Raw genomic sequence first — 23,708 nt, 5'->3', positions numbered from 1 at the left:
GCTTCCCACCGGGCTGGTGCCTCCAGGGGTGCAGGTGGGGACCAGCAGGAGGGTGCTGATGTGGGGCGGGATGGGGGGCACCCCACTGGAGCCGGGGTGCTCTTGCTGGTCCCCAGAGACCCCCCCAATTCTGTGGGGACACGCTCACAGCCGCAGCCCGTGGCCTGGGGGGGGAGAGCAGGGGCAGAAGCGGCTGCACAAACATGCCGTGGGCCACAGACGTGCTGGAGCCCTGGCCGCAGTGGCTGTAATTTGTTTTTGTGGGCAGCTGGCCCTGCAAAAAAAAAAGGGCTCTTACGGGGGGGTGGTGGGGTAATGGCCACCTCCGAAACCCCAGCACCGCCCTGGGGAGCCACGAGCCACACTGGGAGGGCTGCGGGTCACGGCCTGTGGTTTGGGCAGAGAGGAACCTGGTGAACTTCAATAAAGGTAAGTGTAGGGTGATACCCCTGGGGAGGAATGACCCACCGGGGCAGGGTGGGGGGGGGACCTGCTGGAGAGCAGCTCTGAGGAGAAACACCTGGGAGTCCTGGGGGACAATAGAGTGACCGTGAGCCCACAACGTGCCCTGGTAGCCAAGAAGGCCAGTGGCATCCTGGGGGGCATGAGGAAGAGTGGGACCAGCAGGTGGAGGGAGGTCATCCTGCCCCTCTGCTCTGCCCTGGGGAGGCCCCATCTGGAGCACTGGGACCAGTTCTGGGCTCCCCAGTTCCAGAAGGACAGGGAACTGCTGGAGAGGGGACAGCAGAGGCCACAAAGATGATGAGGGGCCTGGAGCATCTCTCTGATGAGGAGAGACTGAGGGACTTGGGTCTTTTTAGTCTGGAGAAGAGAAGGCTGAGGGGGGATCTGACCAACACCTATAAATAGTTAAAGGGTGGGTGTCAGGAGGACGGGGCTGGTCTTTTTTCAGTGGTGCCCAGGGACAGGACAAGAGGAAATGGGCACAAACTTGAATATCAGAAGTTCCACCTAAACATGAGGAGGAACACCCCCCCTTCCCCCAAGCCTTCCCCAGCGCTGCCCTCCCAGCTTTGCGACGGGGAAGAGGGACCCCCGGGGGGAGACACCCCTCCTCGGGAGGGGAATCCGTGCCCGGCAGCCCACGCTGCGTGTGTCCGTGGGGATGCGGGCGGAGGGGTGCGGGCAGCCAGTGGGTAGGGTGATCTAGAGGCAGGGAAAGCAACTTTTTCAGAGCCCGGATAGCTCAGTCGGTAGAGCATCAGACTTTTAATCTGAGGGTCCAGGGTTCAAGTCCCTGTTCGGGCGATTAATTTTTTTCCCCGCTTCCCCTAACATATTATTTTTTTTCCTCAAAACCTTTTTACATCCACAGTGGGGTCGGCTCCTCCCGCCGCTGGGGGGTCCCGGCTGCGCCCCCGGATGGGAAATAAAAAAAATAAAAGCCACCAAAAAACCAATACGTGAGGGAAAAGGAGATTCCGCCCGAACAGGGACTTGAACCCTGGACCCTCAGATTAAAAGTCTGATGCTCTACCGACTGAGCTATCCGGGCTCTGAGGAAACCACCCCCGGGCAGTTACTATCACCGCGTGCTACAATGGCGGGGCTCGCACCGGATTACGGGGACTCGTACCGGGCTGGGGAGAGGCACCGGGGGGGCTCGTACCGGCCCGGTGTGGGGGCAACAGCGCTGCCGGGATTGGGTTGCACGGGAGGCTGGAGGAGCGGAGGGTGCAGCTCTGTACCTGAGGAAACGGTTCCGGCGTAGGGGGCTTCCAGCGAGCCGGGAGGGGGGGCGTTGTACCGGGCACAGGGGGGTTGTACCGGTCCGAGAGGGGTTGTACCGGTCCGGGAGGGGGGGCGTTGTACCGGGCAGAGGGGGGGGTTACGCCGCGCCATGAGGGTGCTCCGCCTTAGGGCTCGGTCCTCCACCGCCAGGGGGCGTGCGCACTCCTCGTTCGGGGGTTCGCGTCCCCTCTAGGGACAGCTTCCGGTGCGCTCTATTGCGCCGCCCTGCCGGGCCGGGCAGCCATGTTGCCTGCGAGGGGAAGTGGCGGCCCGGAGCCCCGCTAAGATGGTGGAGAGGAGGCCTCGGGGGGCGTAGGGGGTTCGTCCCCTCCCAACTCCCCCCGAACCCGGCCTGCGGGGCGACCTGGGGCCCATGGAGCAGCACTAGGGTGAGCCCGCCGCCGCGGGAGGCCGGGGCTCGGGGGGGGAGCAGCGCTGCGGTGCCGGGGAGGGCGGCGGGGGCCGGGGTTGAAGGCGGCTGAGGGGCCGAGGGCTTTGCCCGGAGCTTTTTGTTGGCTTTCTAAGCTTCTGCGTACCCGCTGGTTACCTGCAGCGTTGGTAACTTTGGCTGCATTTAGAGTGAAAGCCTGAGGGGCGCTGTGTGAGCTGAGCGGGGCTCTCGCCGTGTGTCATCTCTCACACCCTGACTTTTCCCTTAAATCCTGAGTAAAAGCCTGAGGGGCGCCGTGTGGGGCTCTCTCCGCCCATCACCTCTCGCACCCTGACTTTTCCCTTAAATCCTCTCAGGCTTTTCCAGGGCAAAACGCTGCCAGAGGCCGGGCGGCCTAAGGGTTGGAATGAGCTGCTCTGCTGAGTGCGGTGTTAACAACGAGGAAGCACTTTAAGGGAGAGATTAATAATGCAAAACATCAGATGTGTAATGTTTCACGCTTATTAAACAGATGGATTTTAAAAGATGATCCCTCGTTCCACGTCTGGTCAGTTCTGACACACCCTGTTGTGGGGCAGAATTCAGGGCTGTAACGCTCAGAGGGTTAAAAAGGGCTGAATTAAACTTACAACTCTCCAAGAGTTAAATTTGACAGCAACGCTGCCAGAGGCCGGGCGGCCTAAGGGTGGGAATGAGCTGCTCTGCTGAGTGCGGTATTAACAACGAGGAAGCACTTTAATCCAAGAGTTAAATTTGACAGCAGCACGATTGAATGATGAACTTTTACAGAAGACATAATGAGAGAGTTGAAGGAGCCGTTGAAATTCAAACACAGCTCTGTTGCAAGAACTCAGACTTGTTTCTGCTGTGATATTTGTGAATTTAATGCTCTCCAGCAGCTCAGTGGCCACACAACCAGCGTAGGTGGCCCTGCTCCAGGCTGTGTAGCCTGGACTGTTCCTGCCAGGCGGGTCGGGTGCCAGGTGGTTAAAAAGGGCTGAATGAAACCTCCAACTCTCCAAGAGTTAAATTTGACAGAAGCACGATTGAATGATGAACTTTTACAGAAGACATAATGAGAGGTTGAAGGAGCCGTTGAAATTCGAACACAGCTCTGTCACAAGAACTCAGACTTGTTTCTGCTGCAATATTTGTTTATTTAATGTTCTCCAGCAGCTCAGTGGCCACACGACCAGCGTAGGTGGCCCTGCTGAGCTGTGTAACCTGGACTGTTCCTGCCAGGCTTACTGATCAAAAGAGGGTTAAAATTCATATCCCGAGTGCCTGCTTCTTTAGAAACGTTCTTTGGACCTTGTGTGGCAAACGCATGCGATAGGGCTTCCAGTGAATGCCTATATGTTTAGCAACTCTGCTTGGAGTAGAGCAAAAGCCCCTGGATGTTCAGTAAACTCGTTAGTGAAACCACGCAGCTAGTTCTGCTGAAGATGTGATTAAAACGAGGGTTTTTTTTCATTTTCCTCTGCAAAAAATAGGTGGTCATTAGCTTCAGTTTGACTCATAAATTCTATGTAAGTACTTGGCTCAGTACTGAAGGGAAAGAAATCTTCAACGGAGCTGTAGATTGCAGTGACAGGAGCAGTCAGTGCAGTCACTGCAGGGTATTATGTAGCCTTTATCTGATGAAGAAGCTTGTTTTCATGATCTAACTACTTCTTACTCCACGGCTGAATGCGTTAAAATAGTGATATCAATTTGACATTCCCTTAAGGAAAGTATTGGAAAAAGGGACTCTGAGAAAAGCCCAATTCCATCTGTTAAAACAGAGGTTAATGGAAACAAGGGGGTGGAAATTCTGCCCCCTTCCAGACACCACCAGCAACAAATACTGTCAGCAGCACCTGATTTGGGGAGATTTGCAGCATAATTTGCCAGCACGCCTTTTGTAATTGAAACTATCAGTTTTGTTTTTCCTCCTACTTAACTGGTTTTGCAATAAAACCATAGTTGCATAACATTTGTATTTGTTAACTACTGACATTTATCAGAGGTTGGCCAAGTTGAGTGCGTTATTGGCAGACCTTTGGGGAGCAGCACACAGATGCATCGTGTCAGCAACAAAATGTCAGGTGAAATTCAGAATTATATTGTTTTTTTGTATTAGAAGATGTGGATTTTACTCCAGAGCAGCTGCCAAAAAGGAACTCTAAAATCAGCGTTTAATATTAAAAATAGTAGCCTTGCTTTTTGTTGCTGTACATAATGCATTAAGGGACTTTTCCATAGTGAAATTGGGCTTTTCTCTGGATACTTTTCCTAACAGGGGATATTTTTCCTGATTAATTGCCAAGTCGGTATCAAAGCAACGGATTAGAGCACATAACTGAGCACGGGACAGCAAAAGTTGAAGTCAAGCAGTCTGTAAAGTGTGAAATCTGTTAGATCCTGTAATTTATAGCCCAGTTTTCTTTCTTCCTGCTGCCCCTTCCCAGCCAGAAGCCCCCAGACAACCAGCCAACACTTCCAAGGTCTCATGGAGTAGAATCATGACAAGGTGGCCCTTGTTGGGAGGTGGCAGTGGAAGGGCAGCTTTGGTGTCTCCTCGGCTGGCACCGTGCAGCTCTCAAGGGACGTGTGTGAGCTTGTTGGGGACACTGATGGGATCAAATGAAATATATGGCCCAGCAGTGATGGAGCTGAGGATGGCACAGGGCATGTCACAGGGAGGAGTAAGGCTGTTTCTGTCACAAGGCGGGTAAGGTGGGTGGGCAGGGGGACCTGCAGGCATGAAAACTCACAGGGACTCACACCTATAGGGACAAACCTAATTAGCCCTGATTCAATTGTCAGATCAGTGCTGATTTAATGCCTCCCCCCCCAGGGCTGCTCTCGCCAGGACACTGTAAGTTTGTTTGCAGTAGAAATTGTGCTTTTTTTGAAAGCATGAAAAAGGATGATGCTGAGGATAAGGCTTAAATATCAGATCTTAACCCTCTGTTGAAATGAGCCGTTACAGCATCCACAGATACAAACAGTATTTAGTTTACACTCCTTGCTGCTTAAATATCAGATCTTAACCCTCTGTTGAAGTGAGCCATTACAGCATCCACAGATACACCAAACAGTATTTAGTTTACACTCCTTGCCACGTTTTCAGTTTGCACAGAAGTTAGAAGCTGTATTCTTTCCTTAAAAGAAGGAGACTTTAAAATGAAAACTGAACTTGAATTACAAGTTTAGCTTCAGCTCTTCAGACACGCTGCACTTGCGCTCCCTTCTGGGGCTGGTAAGATCTTTTGTCTCAAGCCTTGCCTTCTGCAAGCCTCAAAAGCTGTGGTCTAGAGGGGTTTTGATCTCTTAAAAGAAGGAATTTTTACTCACAAACCAGGCAGACGACTCATTCTTGTAGCCTGCATGACTATATAAAGTGTTCAAATGGAAAAAAATTGTTACTTCATGACTCCTCTGTGATTCATGGTTTCCTCCCAGCTTTGTCTCAAGCCTTGCCTTCTGCAAGCCTCAAAAGCTGTGGTCTAGAGGGCTTTTGATCTCTTAAAAGAAGGAATTTTTACTCACAAACCAGGCAGACGACTCATTCTTGTAGCCTGCATGACTATATAAAGTGTTCAAATGGAAAAAAATTGTTACTTCATGACTCCTCTGTGATTCATGGTTTTCTCCCAGCCGTTGCTCTGGTCCAGTCTGATTTTCTTACACACGTAGCTCTGGAGCTGTAGAGGGGAACAGCAGCAAGTTCCCTGGTGCTTCCTTCATAATTCAGAGGCTTCAAGGTTTGTGGGGTAAAAATATTTGGCTGATATAAAACAGGTGGGAAAATAGAGTTGCAGGAGAAAGTTAAGTAAAGGGCTCACTGAGCAAGAAGCTTCTTAATTCTGTAGGAATTCCTCCCCCCTCCGTGTTTCTGGCCAGTTTGGGGACAGAGGGTGATCACAGAAATGAGATTTTCTGTCTTGGCAGGACGATGTCTGGTGGTGCCTCCATAAATCCTGTTGGGTATCTGCCAGCCTAGACACGTTTTAGAGCTTGTGTGCTTGGGAAAGTAGCATTTGGTAATCTCAAGATTAATTGCTCATTAAAGGAAGTTAGTATTTCTAAGAATCAAACTTACTGAAAGTACAATTTGTCTGTAAAGACTGGAGACAAGGCACTAACTTGCTTGCCTTACTCTAATTAAAAAAAAACCCCACAAACAAAAACCAGAATTGAAACAGTTAAAGTCATCTTGAGTTGACTCTTATCCCAGGGCTGGCAGAGCCCCTTTCCAGGAATGGGGTGGGGAGGAAACCCACTGCTTTCCCCCTTTTTGTCCTTTTTTTCACACCCGACTCCAGCTCTTCTCAGAAGCTGATGTAATTAGTGACTCCCCCTCCTGAGCAGAGGAGTTGGAGGCAGGAGCGGTTTTTGAAAGAGCGACTCAGAGCCCAGAGCATCAGCCGGAGCCCAGCCGGGGTGGGGAGCTCCTGGGGAGGCTGCTCTGACCCCCCCCCGCTGCCACTGGAGCTCTTCTCCCGCACAAGGACCCGCAGATCCTTCCTGGGGGGAGCAGAGGGGCTGCCTGGGACCCCCGGAGGGTGACTGACCCATTCTGGAGATACTCCTTAGAGCAGAGAAGTTCAAGGTCGGTAAGTGTGTCCGCAGCAAGAACAAAGTGCAGCTCTGCTTGTAAAACCTCAAGGATCCAGGGGGCAGTTTGTGTTCCAACGTGCTTGGCATTATCAAGCAGAAACCTTAGTTAAAATTTAAGGTGCTGGTAACGTGGAAGTTGTTTGAGCTGTTATAAGTCACTTATTTTTGAGTTATTACCTGGATCTGGTCACGGCAGTTTGTGTTCCAACGTGCTTGGCATTATCAAGCAGAAACCTTAGTTAAAATTTAAGGTGCTGATAACATGGAAGTTGTTTGAGCTGTTATAAATCACTTATTTTTGAGTTACTACCTAGATCTGGTCAGTAGCAGTGTTACTTTCCAAACTTGAACATTTGATAATGCTCCAATCAAGGTTTCCTAAATATTCACAGATGTGTTTGATCTTATTCCTGATTTTATTCCTGATAATGCCTTATTATATTTCTCTGAAGTACTTTAAGAACTATCAGAAGCCTCTAAGAAAGTCATTGTAGGTCTCTTGTAATAGTTGGGGCTGAGGAGGGATGGGGGGTCAGTATGGAATTGGTGCTAAAGCTGAGATTTGTGTCATTGCTGAGGTTTCTGCACCGTCTGCTACAGAGTTGTTCAGCCTGTTTTGTCTGTGTCTAAAATGTTTGGTTACATTCCTCAGGTTATTTTGCTGGTATTTACTTTTTAATGTAGCTAATTGTACCGGCTGGCATTCTTTATGGCTGAGGTAGTAACAACATTCATTTGTTATATCTGGAAAACTGGAAAAAAGATGCTGCTTTGAAAGTTTTTGGCACCACATTTTCAAATCTAATGTAAACTACTGCATGGGTTAAAAGTTGACACTTCTTCCAGATTCCAGAGGTTCCAGTAAAAACTTTCCCGAAGTTTCATCTCTGTGGGCAGGTTCAGGAGCCAGTCTTTTTAGTTCATCTCATACTCCAGCCTGAATTTACCAGGGTGGCAGTTGCCAGGCTTGTTTCGGTGTTGCCTGCAGAAGCATGACCAGATTCACATTGAAATTGAGATTTTATTGTAACTGGGTCCAGGGACAGACAGTTTTACAGGTCTGTTACTCTGAGATTTAGTGCTGCGACTACAAGGTCAAGACTAAAGTTCCTTCTCCAGCGGGTTCAAAGTTACTACTTTTTTTTTCTTCAGTGGCTAGGTCGATTTACACCCTTGTTTCTCTTCAAATCTAAAGAGGTTTTCAAACCTGTTGTGGGGGGTAAATTAAACTGGATTGTGCTGGGGACATGAGTCATTACAGATCATTCTGCATGTGAAACTGGGCTCTTTGGGTGGATCCTGAAACCGAAAGGGCTTGACAAATTCAAATAGCTGCAGGACTTCCCCTTTTGTTCCTTTCCAGGAAGGATCATTTCATCTGCTCACCCAGTAATGCTCTAAAAAACCTGGTAATTTATAGCCTGCGTCTAGTTATTTGGGATGAAGGCTGCAGCAGCTTTAGCAGGTTTTCAGAACGGGTGGGGAAGGTGTTAATTATTGCCATCAGCGCTAATTACTCCTCCTTTTGGACAGTATGGGGGGGATTTGCTGCCTTGAGGAGATTTCCATTGTGGTTGATTGTGACTCAGCTTCTGTTCCCCCCCCCTCCTGCACCTCTGACTCAAGGATTTCACCATGAATTTGCCGGTGGCCTGATGGAGACTGGCAGGTCCCCAAGTCCCTCACCACGCTGTGCCACTCCTGGAGGGTCACAGCACATGTCCCAGTTGTTCCCACATGGCTGTTGGTCAGGCACTGGGCAGGACAGAGCAGGTGAGGGACACAGTGACATTTAGCATTCTACAGCAGTGGTTGAAGCTACACCTGCAGGGCTAATTTTAAACACTGGTTTCCTGAAGCTTCTAAGAAGTGGAAGTGGTTAATCTCAAGACCTGGTCTCTCTCTCTCTCTCTCTCCTTAATTGTTACGTGGCTTCTCTCCTTTACAGGTTTGTGCTATAAACAGCTAATCACTGCCACAATGACATCTTCAAGCTCTGCCCAGCATCCAGCAGCTGAGAATGCCTGCAGGATCACACTTGGACAAGTCAACCAGGTAATTATCTCTCCCACTTATCTTCACAGCTTTCTCCTCACTGAAGCAGTGATTATTTTTTTTTCTATCAAATCAAAGCTCTCCCAAGTACATTTAAGTAATAAGAATTTAGCCTGATGGAATAGGGCTTTTATCTTAGGGAAGCTGTGTTAGCTTTCAGTATCAGATCAGTGATTTATGAACCTTTTAAAGGGGGAGGAAAGGAAAAAGCAGTTAGAACCAGCCATACGAGAAACTTTATAATGCATATTTTTGAGCTGGACCTAGATTTGAAGAATTCCTCCTAGTGCTGGACTCTTGAGACAGTTGTTTTGGAGCTTTGTGACCTTCTATGCTGAGCTTTTGGTCAGTAGTGCATCCCCATGCTTATTTTGGGGTCAACTTAATAAAGAATTGAATACCTAGTACTCCCATTATCAGCTATTCCTGGAGTGTCCCTGGAACAAAAGGTACTTGGAGCTGTGAGCCAAGGCCAACGTGGCAGGTTTGGGTATGGCTCAATGCCACGCTGACAGCCAGGCAGGGGAGAGAAGTTTGCAAACAATAACAGTAAAAATCTGGTCTAAAAATCAGAAAGGTTTCTCCGAGACAGGCATCCAACCTTCCAGAGCTAATTCACTGCTAAAAGCATCTCTGCCACATGAGGGGATGTGGCAGGAGGGAAAATAAGCTGATGGGAAGTGGAGAGAGCCTCCCATTTGAGGCTTAATTTAGAACCCATTTGAGGCTTAATTTAGAAGCTTTGAAACTTAGCCAAGTCCTGTGAGGAACTGATGTATTTGCTTATTTATTCAATTCACTCTGCATGAAAAAAAGTAAGTAAATAGGCTCTGATATTAGTAGCAAAATATTGATTGTCAACACTCTGTGTCCCAGGCAGCGTGGAATAAACACTTGCATTTTGGCTGCACTGGAGTAGCTAAAGGCCCATTTTAAAATGATCAAGCTAACTAGGTTGCTTCTTTAATTAGAAAGAAATGTATAAGAAGTTACTTATATCTATTAGAGAGTGGTCATTAGAGAAATGAATGGATGCAAACACATAATTTCATCTTATTAAAAATCATGTGCTGATAGAAGCACTTATTGGAGTTGTGCTGAGCTTTTTTTCCTAGTGAAAAAGCTGTTCTTGAGCAGAGACTTGGGGCTGGACACGAGCTGTTCCCTTTGAGCTTGAAAATGCATTTAACAAACACAACAACGAGAAAACAGACAGCCCAGACGAGATATATATATATTTTTTTTCCTAGTATTAGAGAACAGGTGGAACAAATACCCTGCCAAGATGCTGTCTGATAGCTGAGTGACAAATCACAGTCGTGACAAGCAACCAAAACCAGCTCTTACCTTGTGTGGGAAAATGATGCTGTAGCTCAGGCTGTCTCTCGAGATGCCTCAGGGCTGCAAACAGGCTCTGCTCTTTGGGAAGGGAAGTGGAGATTTAATTGCATTTATATAGGGGGAAAAGGGAAGGGTGGGTGTGTGAGACACAGCTGAACCCACCCAACATTGATAGGTAATGGCCTTTACTACCCAGCATGGATTACATTACAAGCCTGGAGAGAGCATAAACCTTCTCAAAGGGGAAACAGCAATGAATATTGTACACTGAGGACTGATCTTTCTGTGCTGGGACAGATTGAAATATCTTGTTGTAGTAGCATCTGATAGACAAGGAGAACAGAGGAAGGGATTCAGAGTGGGAGGCGTGCGTTAGTTACAATATTGTGTAGTGCTCAGAGAACAGTGAGGGCTTTCTGACGTTTTTAGGGAACAGAAGGCATCAGATCGTGTGGTGGCACTCTCCTAGGAACTGCTAAAAATCTTTTGGAATAGATGAAGTAGCAACGTAGGGGGGAAGCAGCTATTTAAAACTTGCTGCTGTTTTATATAGCATCATCTGTCTCATCTGCTACTCGGAGCTGCTTGGGCGTGTGGGTGAAACCTAAAGGGGTTGTGGAGCAGTTGCATCGTTCCCAGGCTGCTTTGTATTTTATATAATAGAGATTTTGGTTGATGAGTGAGATCCACAGAAAATACAGCTTCTGATCCTTGGTGTTAATTAACCACACCTTGTGATTAATGCGGTCTTATTATTATGTGTCTGTTCATGGATCCTAATAATTACGTGCTCCCAAAGGTCTGTGCAGAGCAGACCCCGTTTGTTCACTGGACTAATTGAGGAAATTCAGGCTCTGGAAGTGGTGATCTGAGTGCACCCTTGTTGCTCCTAAATACCTGACTCAGTAGATTTGGTTGGTCACTGCCTGGGACTCCATACCAAGGCTCTGAGTTTCCAAACTCTGCCCTCCCAGGACGAATGCCATCAAAATTAATGGGACAACGGGAGCGATTAGAGCCTTTAGAGCTGGCTGCCCAAATTCCTTGGCTTTTTTTGTGTCTCGCTCTTGAGTCAGAATGATTGTGCTGATTTCCAGTCCTTCTAACTTCTTTTTAAGCATTAAGTTGGTGCAGATTACTTGTGAAAAAGAATAGCAGCCTTCAGCAGGTTGGCCTGAGGCCGGTGGTGTTTCCCCAGGACCTCCAGCTCATAGCAGGGGTGTCAGCTCTGTGCCTGGCCAGAGTCTCACACAGGTTGATGTGGGTAACATGGATTTGTTGGGTTTGTTAGGTTTGTTAGCTGCAATGCCTAGGTGTGGGTACCAGGGTGACTTTCTCTCTCAGCAGGTCGCTGCTCCCAGTCATTCAAACAAAACTCTGCCCTTTGTGTTTTAGGTGAGACCCAAACTGCCGCTTCTGAAGATTCTGCAGGCTGCAGGCGCCCAAGGGGAGACCTTCACCCTGAAGGAGGTGGGCTCTTTGTGATTTTTGAAACCAGACCTGTCCCTGCTTGGTTGGGGGGTGGCTCTTTGTGGGGTAGGGATGGGACCAGCTATGAATTTTTCTATACTTTGAAGTCTTCTCTCTACTTTTTCTCTACTGCAAAAAAAAAAGGGATACCTTCCCCATAGGGCTGTTGTGATTTGATCATAAATGTCTTAAAAGCCCCCAGAGGAATTGGAATAGGGGTGGGAAATATTAAAGAAAATTATATATTCTGGAAAATCAGGAACCTCTTTGGAGAAAGGAGAGATGGGATATTCCTGGGAGAGTGTAGGAGATTCTATTCAATTGTCTTGCCCTCTGCTCAGTGCACGAAAGCCTTAAAAAATGGGTTCCAATTGGTATTTTTCTTTTAAGTTTCCTTTGAAATGGCTTGTCAGCTAAACCTGAGACCCCGTGAATTCATTTATTTTAAGATTAAAATGCAGTATGTGTACAAGATTAAAAAAATGACAGTGACTGTGATTTACAAGAGTATCGTGTCTGCAAAGAATTAAATGCAGTGGTTTTTCATTATGAATGTGTCAAATATTCCTGCAGAGCCCTGTGACTTATTTTAAACACTTATGCATTTAAATAACTTATTTAGCTTCTAAAACTTTTTGCAAAAACAAATTGAATGGTTTAAATGGGGAGAGTTGAGTATTAAATGCAGGTTACTTGTATAGATTAGCTTTTTAACTCCGTCAAAGTCAGTCTTTTCTGCAGCGAACGAGGTACCGATAGCAACTTTTGGGTGATACTGTCATTCAGGAGGGTCACTTTGGTGGGTTATGGGGGGGTTGAACCTGTGTATGTTGTGCTTAATGCACTTTGCTTTATTCTGTTGTACTTTGCATTCCTCACTGGAGCTGGCAGTGTCCCCTCACTCCCAGAGGGTGTTTCCTCTCTGTCCTTCTGATCCTAATCCTTCATCCTTGTGATATTAATGCATTTATTTTTGCATCTTGCAAACTGTGTCCCGAGGAACCGTGCTATAATGTGGTCACCCTTTAGTAATAGCTTGTGCTTTTAACCAGGGATGCTTTCTGCCTCCTCCCCATTCCCTTCTCTTTGCTCTGAGTTGAGCACCAATAGTCTCCATCTGCAGCTTCACCCAGGGAGGCTGCTGAGATAGGTCTTCTCACCCACGTTGTGTTTCATTTTCGTGTGGGGTAGCAGAGCGACTGCTGTTTGTCCATCTTTGACTCAGTTTTCCTTCTTGTCAGGGGTTAATAGTTCCAAACCTTCTAGCATTATGGTAAAGCATAATTGCCTTAGTTGGGAGGCATCAAGGAATTGCAGATGGGCATGAAAAGCAGGTACTGTTTGACTCGTGCTGTACAGGGTAGCAGGAGTATCCTAAAGTAAAGCAAATTTCCAGGGTCTTTGGGGGATTGGTTTCAGCTGCAGATAAGGCTAATGCTGTGTTATGTACCCACAGGTCATGCATTACCTAGGACAGTATATCATGGTGAGGCAGCTATATGACAAAAGACAGCAACACATGGTCTACTGTGGAGGAGATCAGCTGGGAGAACTTCTGGGACTGGAGAGCTTCTCTGTAAAAGATCCAAGGTAGGAAAAAGTCACCTTTAATGTACGTTGTATTATAGAAGTTGCCAAGACAGAGGACTCTTGGTGTCACTGTTTCTGTTCACTGGCACGTAAACCTCTAGGCACACCGAGGGCCCTGCTCAGTGGGTTATTGGTAATGCATTTGACAAGTTGGATTTGAGGCTCCTTTGTTCTGAAGAGCCAGTTCTGAATGGTCCAGGCAGTGAGCTGCTTGAGGTGACAGCTTTTCCCCCTTTTATTTCTGCATCTTCTCAAGCCTTTGATCTCAGACTTAAGCTAAAATCTGCACCCATCAGTTAAGTTCTGAGCTGGACTGTAGCAAACGTTTAGGGCTGGCAATCTGCAGTTGTCCTGCAGTTTTCAGTGTCTCTGGATAATAAAGGAGAATTTCCATCCCTGGTTTCAGAGGGTAATGCTGTTTGGGTTTGTGAGTATATTTAACTGTCACCTTCTTTCCCACAGCCCAGTCTATGACATGTTGAAACGGAACCTGACTTCTGCTGCCATGGCAGGTAGGTTTGTCACAGTGTGGGCAAGTATATTCAATGTAGTGTTGATATAACTTGGGTAAGTAATGATATTCAGAAGAGAGAAATGTTGCTGAAGTTTGAACAAACTGCTAATGAAGGATCTGACAAGAGGATCTCTTGGAGTATGTGTCTTTTCTGTGTGTCCACCATCAGTAGCTGTGATAGGAAATCAGTTGGTTGAGTAACGTGGCTGCCTGTAACCCAAGGGCCAGACTTCGGAGCAGCAGGCACGCTCTGGAAGCTGACAGAGCTAAAATCAACGTGGCTGAAGTATCCCATCCAAATCAGGAGTGATTTCTCAGTCTTTTCTCAGTTTCATGGCGTGCTGTGACTTCTTCCTCTCACCTCATTTTATACTTTCATACTCTTGAGACCAAATATGAGAGTGCTGGAAACCCAGCCTAGTTCTGCAGGCCAAAGAGCTCTGGGCTTTAATTGGACACTTGACCCTTTCAAGGCCACTGTTAATTTCCCAGCTCATAAGAGAAACCAAATCAATCTACATCAAAAGTCTTTCAGTCATAAATTAAAATTTATTCTTAAATTAATCTCAGCTGATGGCTTCCTTGCAGCCAGTCCCCATTTTATGGCTGGTAATCTTAGTTTGAAAGAAACCCCTTCTGATGAAAGTACAAGTGTGCAAATCCTGAGGGAGCTGCACCAGGAGGGTTGTGGAGTCTTGTGCCATACTTCCTGGGGTCTCTAAGCAGTTAATATGGACTTAGTTCTTAGTCTATTTCTGCACACGTACATAAAAGCTTGTGCAAATTTAGAAACTGAGAAAACATGGCCCGAAACTGCTCAGTCCTCTGCTTTGAGCCATGTCTTGGTGCCTCTGAGCTCCCCCTCCTTTCTCTGTTGATAGAGAAGACTCTTCCTAAGTGGACTGTCTCCTAAACACGTCACCTACAGCATAACTGTGTGAGTGTGATTTCCCTGCCTGGTGATGCCCTGGCCCCTTCCCTGGCAGCACTGTGTGTGGAGAGCACAGGATCCCAGCCAAACACTCTCTCCTCTGCTGTCCTGTCCCCTCCTGCTTTGTGTGTGTGTCACTGTGTGTGTGTGTCACCGTGTGTGTGGCTGTGTCTGCCTGTATGGTCCAGTCATGGTGTAACTATTTTTAAACCTGCCGAAGGAAATACTGTTCCTTTAGGGGGGTGATCACTGAGTTATACCACCGTGTCTGTGTGTGTGTGTGTGACTATAAAACGGAACAAGCTTGGCAGACCAGACCTTTGACGAATACGTAGGAAGGATGATTAGGTCTTGTTTTCCCTTCATCGCAACACAGGGATAACTAGAAGTGCTGTAGGGCTTAAAGAGGTCTTCAGGTATCATGTTTTGTCATAGTTGCTTGTATTCATTACCCAAATCAGTGCTTATCAGCACATCATTCTGCAGATTATCTGGGCCACTTCTTTTAAGTACGCTTAGAGAAAGAAAAGGGACTGCAGTACATCTTGATAATAAAGACGCAGCTCTTGCATAAGGCTCTTTATCAGATGGTGTCCTCACTTGGCTGGCTTTCACTGGGTGTGACTGAGGTGGGGTGTATTTGGGAATACCTCACTTTAGAGGACATTTTGTGTAGTTGGCTTCGAAAAAGGAGGCCTTCCAGTAAGTGGAGTGTCTTTTCCACACAGTGTTTAAGGCAAGTTTGTGGTATTTGTGAAGTGTTAGGAGGGTAGGTCTTCACCTCTTCTAATGCCCCCACAGAACCAAAGCAATTATGGATGAGCCAGCTGGCTTCTGGTTTCCTTCAGGTATTAAATAATCAGTGACTGCAGAAAATTTCAACAGGGTTTTTGAACCCTGGACCTGCAGGGTGATGGAGGGGGGAAGAAAGGAAAGCTGAGCTAACGCGTGGAGGGCAGAGAATATGGGATAGAGTCATGTCATTTTGTGGTCCCATGTTTTTGCTCATTTTATGGACCGCTTTTTGGTCCAGTCTTCTGCCTGTAGCAGCAATTCTCAGTGTCTTCGTATCCGTGCCAGGATTCATGGTGTGAATTGGGCTGTTTGTGTCTGCCTGGCATTCCACAGGGAATTTCCCTGCTAAATTGAATGGGGAGGGAGCAGGAGCCACCTTTGCATCCTTTGTTCTCTAGCAAGTCATTCTCTTTAAAGGGTAGACGTCCTACCTACAGCTCTCCTATTATGTAGAAAGATTTCTGTTAATTTGATTGTTCTTGCTATTTAGGTTGGCCTTTTAATTAACTCTTGGGGCCAGCATAATCATCTGGATTAAATTGTGCTATGGATGTGTGCACAGTTACCCAGGAAGAGCTTGCTGGGCATGGAATTTTCCCTTCTTTAGTCATGGGTCCTTGTGCCCACACCCTTTAAGAAAGACAATTTTCCTGGTTCAGCATAAGCTGAAAGAGATGGTGTCCTCAGGTATTTATAAAAATCTTACTCTTCTGTGTTCACCTCCTTCAGCATGGATCTGATCCAGCCTTCGAGTGGGAGTCCCCCCCTCTGCTCTTGCTCTAGGGTTCTGCCTCCGTGCAAACCTCTTGTGTAAAGCACCTAGAACTTGTGATGGGCAGACAGCCTCCAGGAAAAAGAATAGTTACTCATAGTTGAAGAAGGTTCTTACATGCTGTGAGGTTTCATTTCATCAAGCTTCATCTCTGAGGGGGCACAGACTCTCTGTTCCACAGGGTGATGCCCCACACGTACCTAGCAAAGCCCAGGGGATTCTGGAGAGATGCCTCTTGAGGAAATGGCCAGCTCTCTAAGGAAGAAAGGGTTCTTTTTCTTGTAAAGGGTTATGTAGAGGTCTGCCAAGCCTGGCTCGTTGGTTGCTTGCTGAAGACCCTCTGTGTTGTGAGAATGGTTATTACCAGGGAAGGTTTTTTCTTTTGTTTTACCTGCCATCTAGATGCTGCACAGAATCTCCCAAAGGAACAGAGCGTCGATAAGCCAAGCCAAGACCAGCTGAAGGTAAACCCACTGCCTGGTGGTTTCTTTTGTTGTACAGAGTGCCCCTTCTCTGTACCTGTGCATGGTGGACTGCCAGAACTTTGTGCTGCTTGGCTGCCAGGTCCTCACCTTCCTGAAAAGTTCTTGGAGTCCACAGAGCAGGGACAGAGTGACCCTTCTCTGTTCTCTTCATAACAGAGTACCAGTCTCTGAGCGCGTTTCTCTGGGGTGTAGCACTTCTAGTCCTCAGTTCCTCCAGCGTGCTCTGTATCTTCATGCCTTTCTCCCCTTTCTCCCATTCCCTCTCCAAGTAGGAATTGCCAAATAATTAAGCTTTCTAAAATGTGTGACCGAGTTTTGTGTTTAGTAGGTTTGTTGTCAGAAGCTTTCAGGCAGAATCTGAAACCTAGGAAAAATCTTTTGCGCATTCAAACTTGTTTCCAGGTATATTTTGGGATTAAGGTGGTCGAAACTGGGAGGTGTCTCTTCACATTGGGGGCCACAGAGTGCCAAAGATGACAGAATTATTGCATTAAAGATGGCAACTTTTGGACTTTTGCCAATCTTAAGATTTTTCCTAGGTTGCTAGGATATTGTTTGTGCTGATTCCAGATGCATTAGCCTTCTTAAAGGGTTACTAGTGTGTAGTTTTTGGTCAGAGGCTTTTATTTCTCTTCGTAACTTCTTGGTCTCTTGCACTGCAGCTGGTGACTCGGAATGGAAGTGCTACATCCCCTTGTCCCTATAAGCTCTGATGGACTAACATGGGTTTTTTCCTTCCTTCATGCAGTTTAACGGGCAAGAAGGTTCTGACCCTGGCGTCATGGAGGGCGAAAGCACTGCTTCTGCTTTGTCTACCTCAGAGCCAAAATGTGAGAATTCCGAAGGTGAGTGCCAGCTTTTCTGCAGTAACACATTGTGTGCAAGTTTTGCTCCTTCTCCAGTGTGACACGTTGAGCTCTGCATCAGCAAAATGCAGGAGGAGGGTTGAGAGACTAACAAAAAACCTGTTGTGGAATATAGTCTTTAAAAATCATCTTCTTATGTTAAAGATTGAGAGAACTGCAAATGTTCGCCCAAGGTATTTCATGACAGATGTATTTTTGAGCTTGGATGTTTGGTCTCATAAATAAACAAACTAAAATGGCAGGTTAAGCCCCAAAAGAACATCGATCACTAAACAATGTCATGAAAAATCTTACAGACCTTGCTGAAGGGTGTTTTAAATGCTGAAATTATACTTGTGTCTATTTGTCTTCCCAAAGGACTCTCTCCTCTGATTACAGAGAACACAGCCTGAGCTGGCTGCAGTCATTACCTGCAAACCAATCAGGGAACTGAATAACAATGGCATTTTTTTTTCTATCCAACTTAAGTGTAATACAGCTCCTTCACATGTAGACATTTCCTTTGTTTAAATGTCTGGGGATTTCTTGCTGGTTCACTCATGGATTTGTGATGTTACGGAAACAATTTTCCTGGTTTTCTACTTTCTATTCTCGTGTCGTCCTCGTATCAAGGAACCTAATTTGTAAAACCAGATCTTCTTTGTAAGTGTGGGTATTTCCAGATCAAATGAGAGCAGGAGACATTTTCCTGGCTGCTCGTACAAAGGAGGTAGAAACAGTCCTTGTCCTTTGAAACGCTTGGCACTGAAGAGAGAGAGATTCAAGGTTATCTTGAAATTCCGAACGCTGAGTTTAGGATCACAGACTAAATTGCAGAGGCTGCAAAGGAGGCTGAAGCATGGGGTTATGGAGGATGGATTCTTACCTTCCTGCTTCCCATTTGGAGCCTGGTTTTGGAATTCAGGAGCTCCCATCACTGAAATTTGAACCAAATTTAAAGTAGTTTCTTTCTGCATCTTAAGTCACTCAAGAAAAGTACTCGGTGCTGGCTTGGGCAGAGCTCTGAAAGAAGCATTTGTGTTTCTATATCTTAAAAGCAAGGTAATGGTAAAGAACCTGTAGAGATACTGGTAACACTGGGATGCTTCTCTGAGCTCTGCTGGCTGCACAGAGACTATTCTGCCGAATTCTCTTGGGTAGATACACAAGTACAGCTGTGTGGCAGATGTGACTAACATCCCTGTACACTCATACAAACCTCAAAGCTCTTTGCAGGAACTGGCTGTAAGAAGGAGCAAAAAAGATTTCTAAAATCGGATGGGGCCGAATTTTTCTCTGCTGGTCTCTGAAGTAATGTAGGTGTGGCATGACTTAGATTCTACTTGGCTCTTACAGACAAAGACTTAATAGAAAACCTCTCTAAAAGCAAGAAGCCTAAACTGGACCTAGTGTTTGAGGAATGGGATGTAGCTGGTCTTCCATGGTGGTTTTTAGGCAACCTCAGAAGCAATTACGAGTCCAGAAGTAATGGATCAACAGATATTCAGACTAACCAGGTGTGTAGACATTTTAAATAGGTGCACTGTATTCTCTCCCTCTCCTCTTTTGGGTTCCAAATAAATAAAATATTCTTCTTCTTTCTTTCCCCTTCCCACTCCAGGACTTTCAGCCTCTCCCTTGTGTGTTCCTGTCCCAGCCTTTCACATCAGGTGGTTGGTTACCTTTAGTGTTCTTAAATAAACTAGGGGCTCTCTGAAGGCTGCCTTCAGCCGTTGGAGGAAAGTCTCTGCTCCAGAGTGTTGATTCTATTTCAAGAGATGCCCCTTTTTCTGGGTTGAAAGTTGTTAACACGATGCACGTGGCTGTAGCCTGATGGCCAGCAAGGGGACAAGCAGGGCTCTGCTTGCAAAAAGGGGTGTCTGAGAGCAGTGAGCTGCCCCGTCCTCTCCCAGGGGTGACTGGAGAAGGCTGTTAGCCAGGAAAAAAAAGGGGAGAGGAGTTGGCTGTGGCCATGGCTGCAGTGCTGGTAACTCCAGATAAATAACCTGAGCTCTGAGGGGTCTCTTCTTCTCCAACAGGACATAGACACTGCCGTTGTCTCAGATACTACTGATGACTTGTGGTTCCTCAACGAGTGCCCGTCGGAGCAGAGCAGCGCCACAGCCAAGGGGGAAACGGGTGACTGCGAGGAGGTGAAAGAAGGTGACAAAAAGGTACTGCTTCAACCAGCCACAGTGCGTGTGTTCTACAGGTTGGCCTTAATTGATCTCATGGAAGTGCAAAATCCTTTGCTTTTCGTCTGCTTTTTAGTGCTGGGCTGTCTTGGGAGGAGCCTGATCTCCCAAACCAGAGTTGAAACTGTATTTTAAAAAAAAAGGCTGTCACCATTCCATACACAGGGTGATAGTTTTCCAGTCAATCTGCCTGGGTCTTCATTTAAATGCTTGTATTTTCAAGGCACAAAATTAATTTAAAATTAATTAAAACTCAAGCAGCAACTTTACTGTATTTCTGGCCAATATTTCTGCAAGACTGATAGATGAAAAGACTCAAAAGAGGAAAATCTGAGTTTACGCTGCATTAGCATTCAGCATTAGCTAGGCTGGCCTGAGTCTGCTGCCTGGTGAGATTGGTCACAAGAGTGATTAATCAAGTGTGTGTTAAAAGGACTGATTAATGATTTTTTTTCCACGGAAATCAGTGAGACCACTCAGATGTGTTTGTATGATTCTTGATGACCAAAGGAATATTGCCCAGGGGTAGTTGTTGACAACTAGAATAGATACTGTACATAAAATGGCTTTTCATTCACTTATAGAAATGGCTTAATTATCACAGCAATTATATAGTCATTTTAGTTTTAGTGTACGGTGACAGGCATATCATAAATAGAGATTATTGTGCCCCTCTAACAATGTTTTCATCCTTTCCAGGTGACTGAGGATGTGTGTTTGCATGACTTGGAGGATTCTCAGTGCTTAAGTGATGACACAGATACAGAAGCTACTTCTGAGGTAGGGATCCTTCAGCTCAGCCTTCCTTGCTTGGAGTGGGCAGCATCCTGAGTGGGCTCAGGATGGAGTGGGCTCTGCTAAATCCTGACTGGGATGGGCACTGAGCACTGGCAGCTCGTGGATCCTCTGACCCACCCAGTCTAAAGGCACTGATTGTCTCTCCTCATCTGAGCAGTCCTGGAATTTACATGATTTTGGCCACTTTTTCTTGTTTCTACATCGTTCATCCCTTTTGTGCAGGGCAATCATCTGAGCAGTCCTGGAATTTACATGATTTGGGCCACTTTTTCTTGTTTCTACATCATTCATCCCTTTTGTGCAGGGCAATGGGATATGGTGTAGGGGAGAACTTTAGAGTAGGGTAGATGGTTGGACTCGATGATCCTGAGGGTCTTTTCCAGCCTAGATGATTCTGTGATTCTGTGAAATGTAGTGTCAGCATAAGCAGCCACTGGCTTTTTATTTATGATTTAACCCATCCCTTGATGACTGAAGGTTCAGCCCTGTACCTGTATGGCCTTTGTCAGAGGAGAGCCTGCATACCTGCTGGTGCAGTGTCTTTGTCCTCCCAGTGCCTCTCTAAGGACAGTCCAGAGATCATTTACCCGTTTTAAGGAAAGAACAAGATGGAAAGAGAATAAGGAGTAATTACTGGGTTGTCACTCCTTCCCTGTATCCCATTTCTCTTCTGAATTCCCCCACGACAGCTACTGAGGGACATCAAGTTTGTGTTCTTTTGAGGTTTTGTTGTAAATCAGCAGAAGTCTATCACAATACTCTTTGCAGCTGGTGGCACTGAAATTTTTTAGCATAATTTGCTAGGCTCTGCATGCATGAAAAATTGGGATGTCCCTGGCATTGGACAGCTGAGTCATAGCTGTGAACTTGGGCAGCTCTTGCCCTTGCTGTGTGGGGTAATCAAGTGAGCTGCTGGGAAGTTGTGCAGATTCAACAGATGCTGAGTGATTAGTGAGTCTGGGAAATACATTCCTGACTGATTCCAGGAGCTCTACCCTTGAATTTAGAGTGAGATACTGAGAATTCAATAAACTGCACAGCTTGAGAACTTACTCTTCCAGAGGCTGGGAGGAAGGACGGGCAGATTTTAATGCTTAAGAAGAAATCTGTGTCTGTAGAATGCACAGTGTTGGTCAGTTTCTCCTTAAGCTTTCTGGGGTCCTGTGTCCTGGTTTCAGAGCTGATACTCAAACTAGCAATCCTGCATTCACAAGCTTATACCCCGTAATAAATGTCCTTTTTTTTTTGCTGAAACTTCTTTGCTGCTTTTCCTACGTGGAAGAAATGAGTTGTACCCAAGAATACGCTAATTTTCTGCTGTTTTTCTGTGCCTCCATCGTTCCTCAGGACTGCTGGCAATGTACCAAGTGCAAGAAATTTAACTCTCCGGGCAAACGGTACTGTTACCGCTGCTGGGCCTTACGGAAGGACTGGTACTCAGATTGTCCCAAACTGGCTCATTCTCTTTCTCTGTCCAACATTGATGCTATGCAAAACAAACCCGATGATGAAGGGATAGACGTCCCCGACTGCCGAAGGACTATTTCTGCTCCCGTTGGCCAACCCAAAGACCTCTACGTGGTAGAAAACAAACCACACGTAGATCCCAGCAGCTCCATTGAGTCTTTGGATTTGGCACGAGAATGTGAAAGCAAAGAGTCTCTGCTGCATTTCACTGAGCGTAAAAAGGAGGAAGAAATACAGTCTTTAGAGAGTATAAAAAAATTACTGAGTCCTTGCTTCTTATGTCATCATAGACCACGGGATGGGAATATCGTCCATGGAAGGACTGCTCACCTTGTGGCCTGTTTCAAGTGTGCAAAGATGCTGAAGAAAAGGAGATCACCTTGCCCAGTGTGCAGGAAAGAGATTGAGATGGTGATCAGGATCTTTATGGGGTAGTTGTGCCTGTTCAGTCCTTCTCCAAAAGGGAGCACACAGGTTTTCTTGCACTCCCACAAATCCCAACTTCAGAACTCGGCTGGTGAATACCAAAGAGAATTGAGATTCAAATCTGACCAAGAACACTGAGGAAGCCTTGGTATTAAATGAAGCAGCATCCACTTTTCAACGTCCATTTAAATGAAAGCTCACGGGGAGTGACTGGTGCATTGGTATCAACGCCCCAGCTTTGAAATCTTCTCATTTCAGCTCAGTGGTGTCACTGGGATTCTCTGTTGTGACAACTGGTCCTTGCAGAAAGCAAGTTTCGGAAAGAGTTCTAACTTTGGCTGTTGGAGTGATGTTCTCCAGTCAGTCAGACCTGTGCAATGCCTTCTATGGGGGGGTCTGCATCTGAGAGAGAAATATATAGATTTTTATATATATATATATGTATGCAGGGGTGGGCAGGGGTAGGGAAGGGTAGACCACGGCGTTTGCAATTTAGATAAGCCATTTCTCCAAGGATCAGTTCTCCTGAGAGCAGTGAGAAGTAAATAACTTGGTTTCTGGGTTGGTTTTTTTTTGTTGTTTAACGTAGGGTTGTTAGAACAAGTGAAGGTCCTCTTGATGCCAGAAGTGAAATAAGTCCTCCTACACTTTTAATCCGTAGCTATCTCAGGTCACGTGTTAGACGGTGAAAGAGTGGAATGTTATACTTGGCTTTGTCATTGGATCTTTTGATTTCTATTGATTTTTTTTTATTATTATTTTTTTTTTCCCCCCATGTAAACCTAGTTCTGTGTCACCTGTGCATAGCTTTGAGGAAACCTGTCCAGCCTTAGCTCAGAATCTGCTCTGCCAGCTGGATTCAATTCTAACAGCTCTGTGCTTTGGGATGTTCTCACAGCTCTGTGCCTACAGCCCCATCGTGGCTTCTCCCTGCCTCATCCCAGCAGGCCAGCCTGGATGGAAGATGCTCACTTTAGAGCATGATGGGGCTTTAAAGACAGGATATGGGCCTTTCAGGAAAAAAAAATAATCCCTGCAAAGCACCACTTGCAGCTGGTTAGTCTTTGGGCTGTGCCTGGTGTTAGTTTGTTTTAATTTTCTCCACTGATTTTCTTTCCCTGTGATTTAACACTTCAGAGCTGTTCTTACCTTGTCCCTCAAAGCTATGCACGGTTGCTCTACTGGCTGTTAAAACTCAGATAGAACTTGCTGTTTAAAAACCTCTAACCCTCTTTTGGGATCGTATCCTAGAGAGTGCTCAGATCTTCTTCAGCCT

General features: G+C 46.3%; 1 protein-coding gene and 2 non-coding genes across 4 annotated transcripts; 2 read left to right on the top strand and 1 right to left on the bottom strand.

The window, feature by feature from the left end:
* The first annotated feature begins 1,196 nt into the window (after positions 1-1,196).
* TRNAK-UUU lies at positions 1,197-1,269 on the top strand. The gene has a single exon. It is a non-coding gene; the product is annotated as a tRNA-Lys (tRNA).
* Positions 1,270-1,443: 174 nt separating this feature from the next.
* TRNAK-UUU lies at positions 1,444-1,516 on the bottom strand. Its single transcript has one exon. It is a non-coding gene; the product is annotated as a tRNA-Lys (tRNA).
* Positions 1,517-1,987: 471 nt separating this feature from the next.
* On the top strand, positions 1,988-22,873 carry MDM4 (MDM4, p53 regulator). Of its 2 annotated transcripts, none has more exons than XM_014955439.1 (11): positions 1,988-2,141; positions 8,697-8,803; positions 11,540-11,614; positions 13,071-13,204; positions 13,667-13,716; positions 16,619-16,680; positions 17,450-17,546; positions 18,903-19,063; positions 19,586-19,720; positions 20,441-20,521; positions 21,887-22,873. In XM_014955439.1, the coding sequence occupies exons 2-11, from the start codon at positions 8,729-8,731 to the stop codon at positions 22,439-22,441; spliced, it is 1,425 nt and encodes a 474-aa protein (XP_014810925.1). In that variant the 5' UTR covers positions 1,988-2,141; positions 8,697-8,728; the 3' UTR covers positions 22,442-22,873. The 2 variants fall into 2 exon arrangements, with proteins under 2 accessions (XP_014810925.1, XP_014810926.1); XM_014955440.1 differs by lacking the exon at positions 1,988-2,141 and adding an exon at positions 6,549-6,740.
* Positions 22,874-23,708: the final 835 nt, after the last annotated feature.

This window comes from Calidris pugnax, unplaced genomic scaffold (genome assembly GCF_001431845.1).
Source record: "Calidris pugnax isolate Ruff unplaced genomic scaffold, ASM143184v1 scaffold215, whole genome shotgun sequence".
In the NCBI taxonomy this organism is placed as follows: Eukaryota; Metazoa; Chordata; class Aves; order Charadriiformes; family Scolopacidae; genus Calidris; species Calidris pugnax.
Note: the sequence above shows the minus strand (reverse complement) of the source record. Positions and strands in the feature narration are given on the sequence as shown.

What these genes read in the sequence shown, in the direction of transcription:
- MDM4 (XM_014955439.1), top strand. Translation starts at nt 8,729, where the DNA reads ATGACATCTTCAAGCTCTGCCCAGCATCCAGCAGCTGAGAATGCCTGC. An exon ending in CACTTGGACAAGTCAACCAG is followed by an intron (nt 8,804 to 11,539) that starts GTAATTATCTCT and finishes TTTGTGTTTTAG; the next exon opens with GTGAGACCCAAACTGCCGCT. An exon ending in CAGATATTCAGACTAACCAG is followed by an intron (nt 19,064 to 19,585) that starts GTGTGTAGACAT and finishes CTTCTCCAACAG; the next exon opens with GACATAGACACTGCCGTTGT.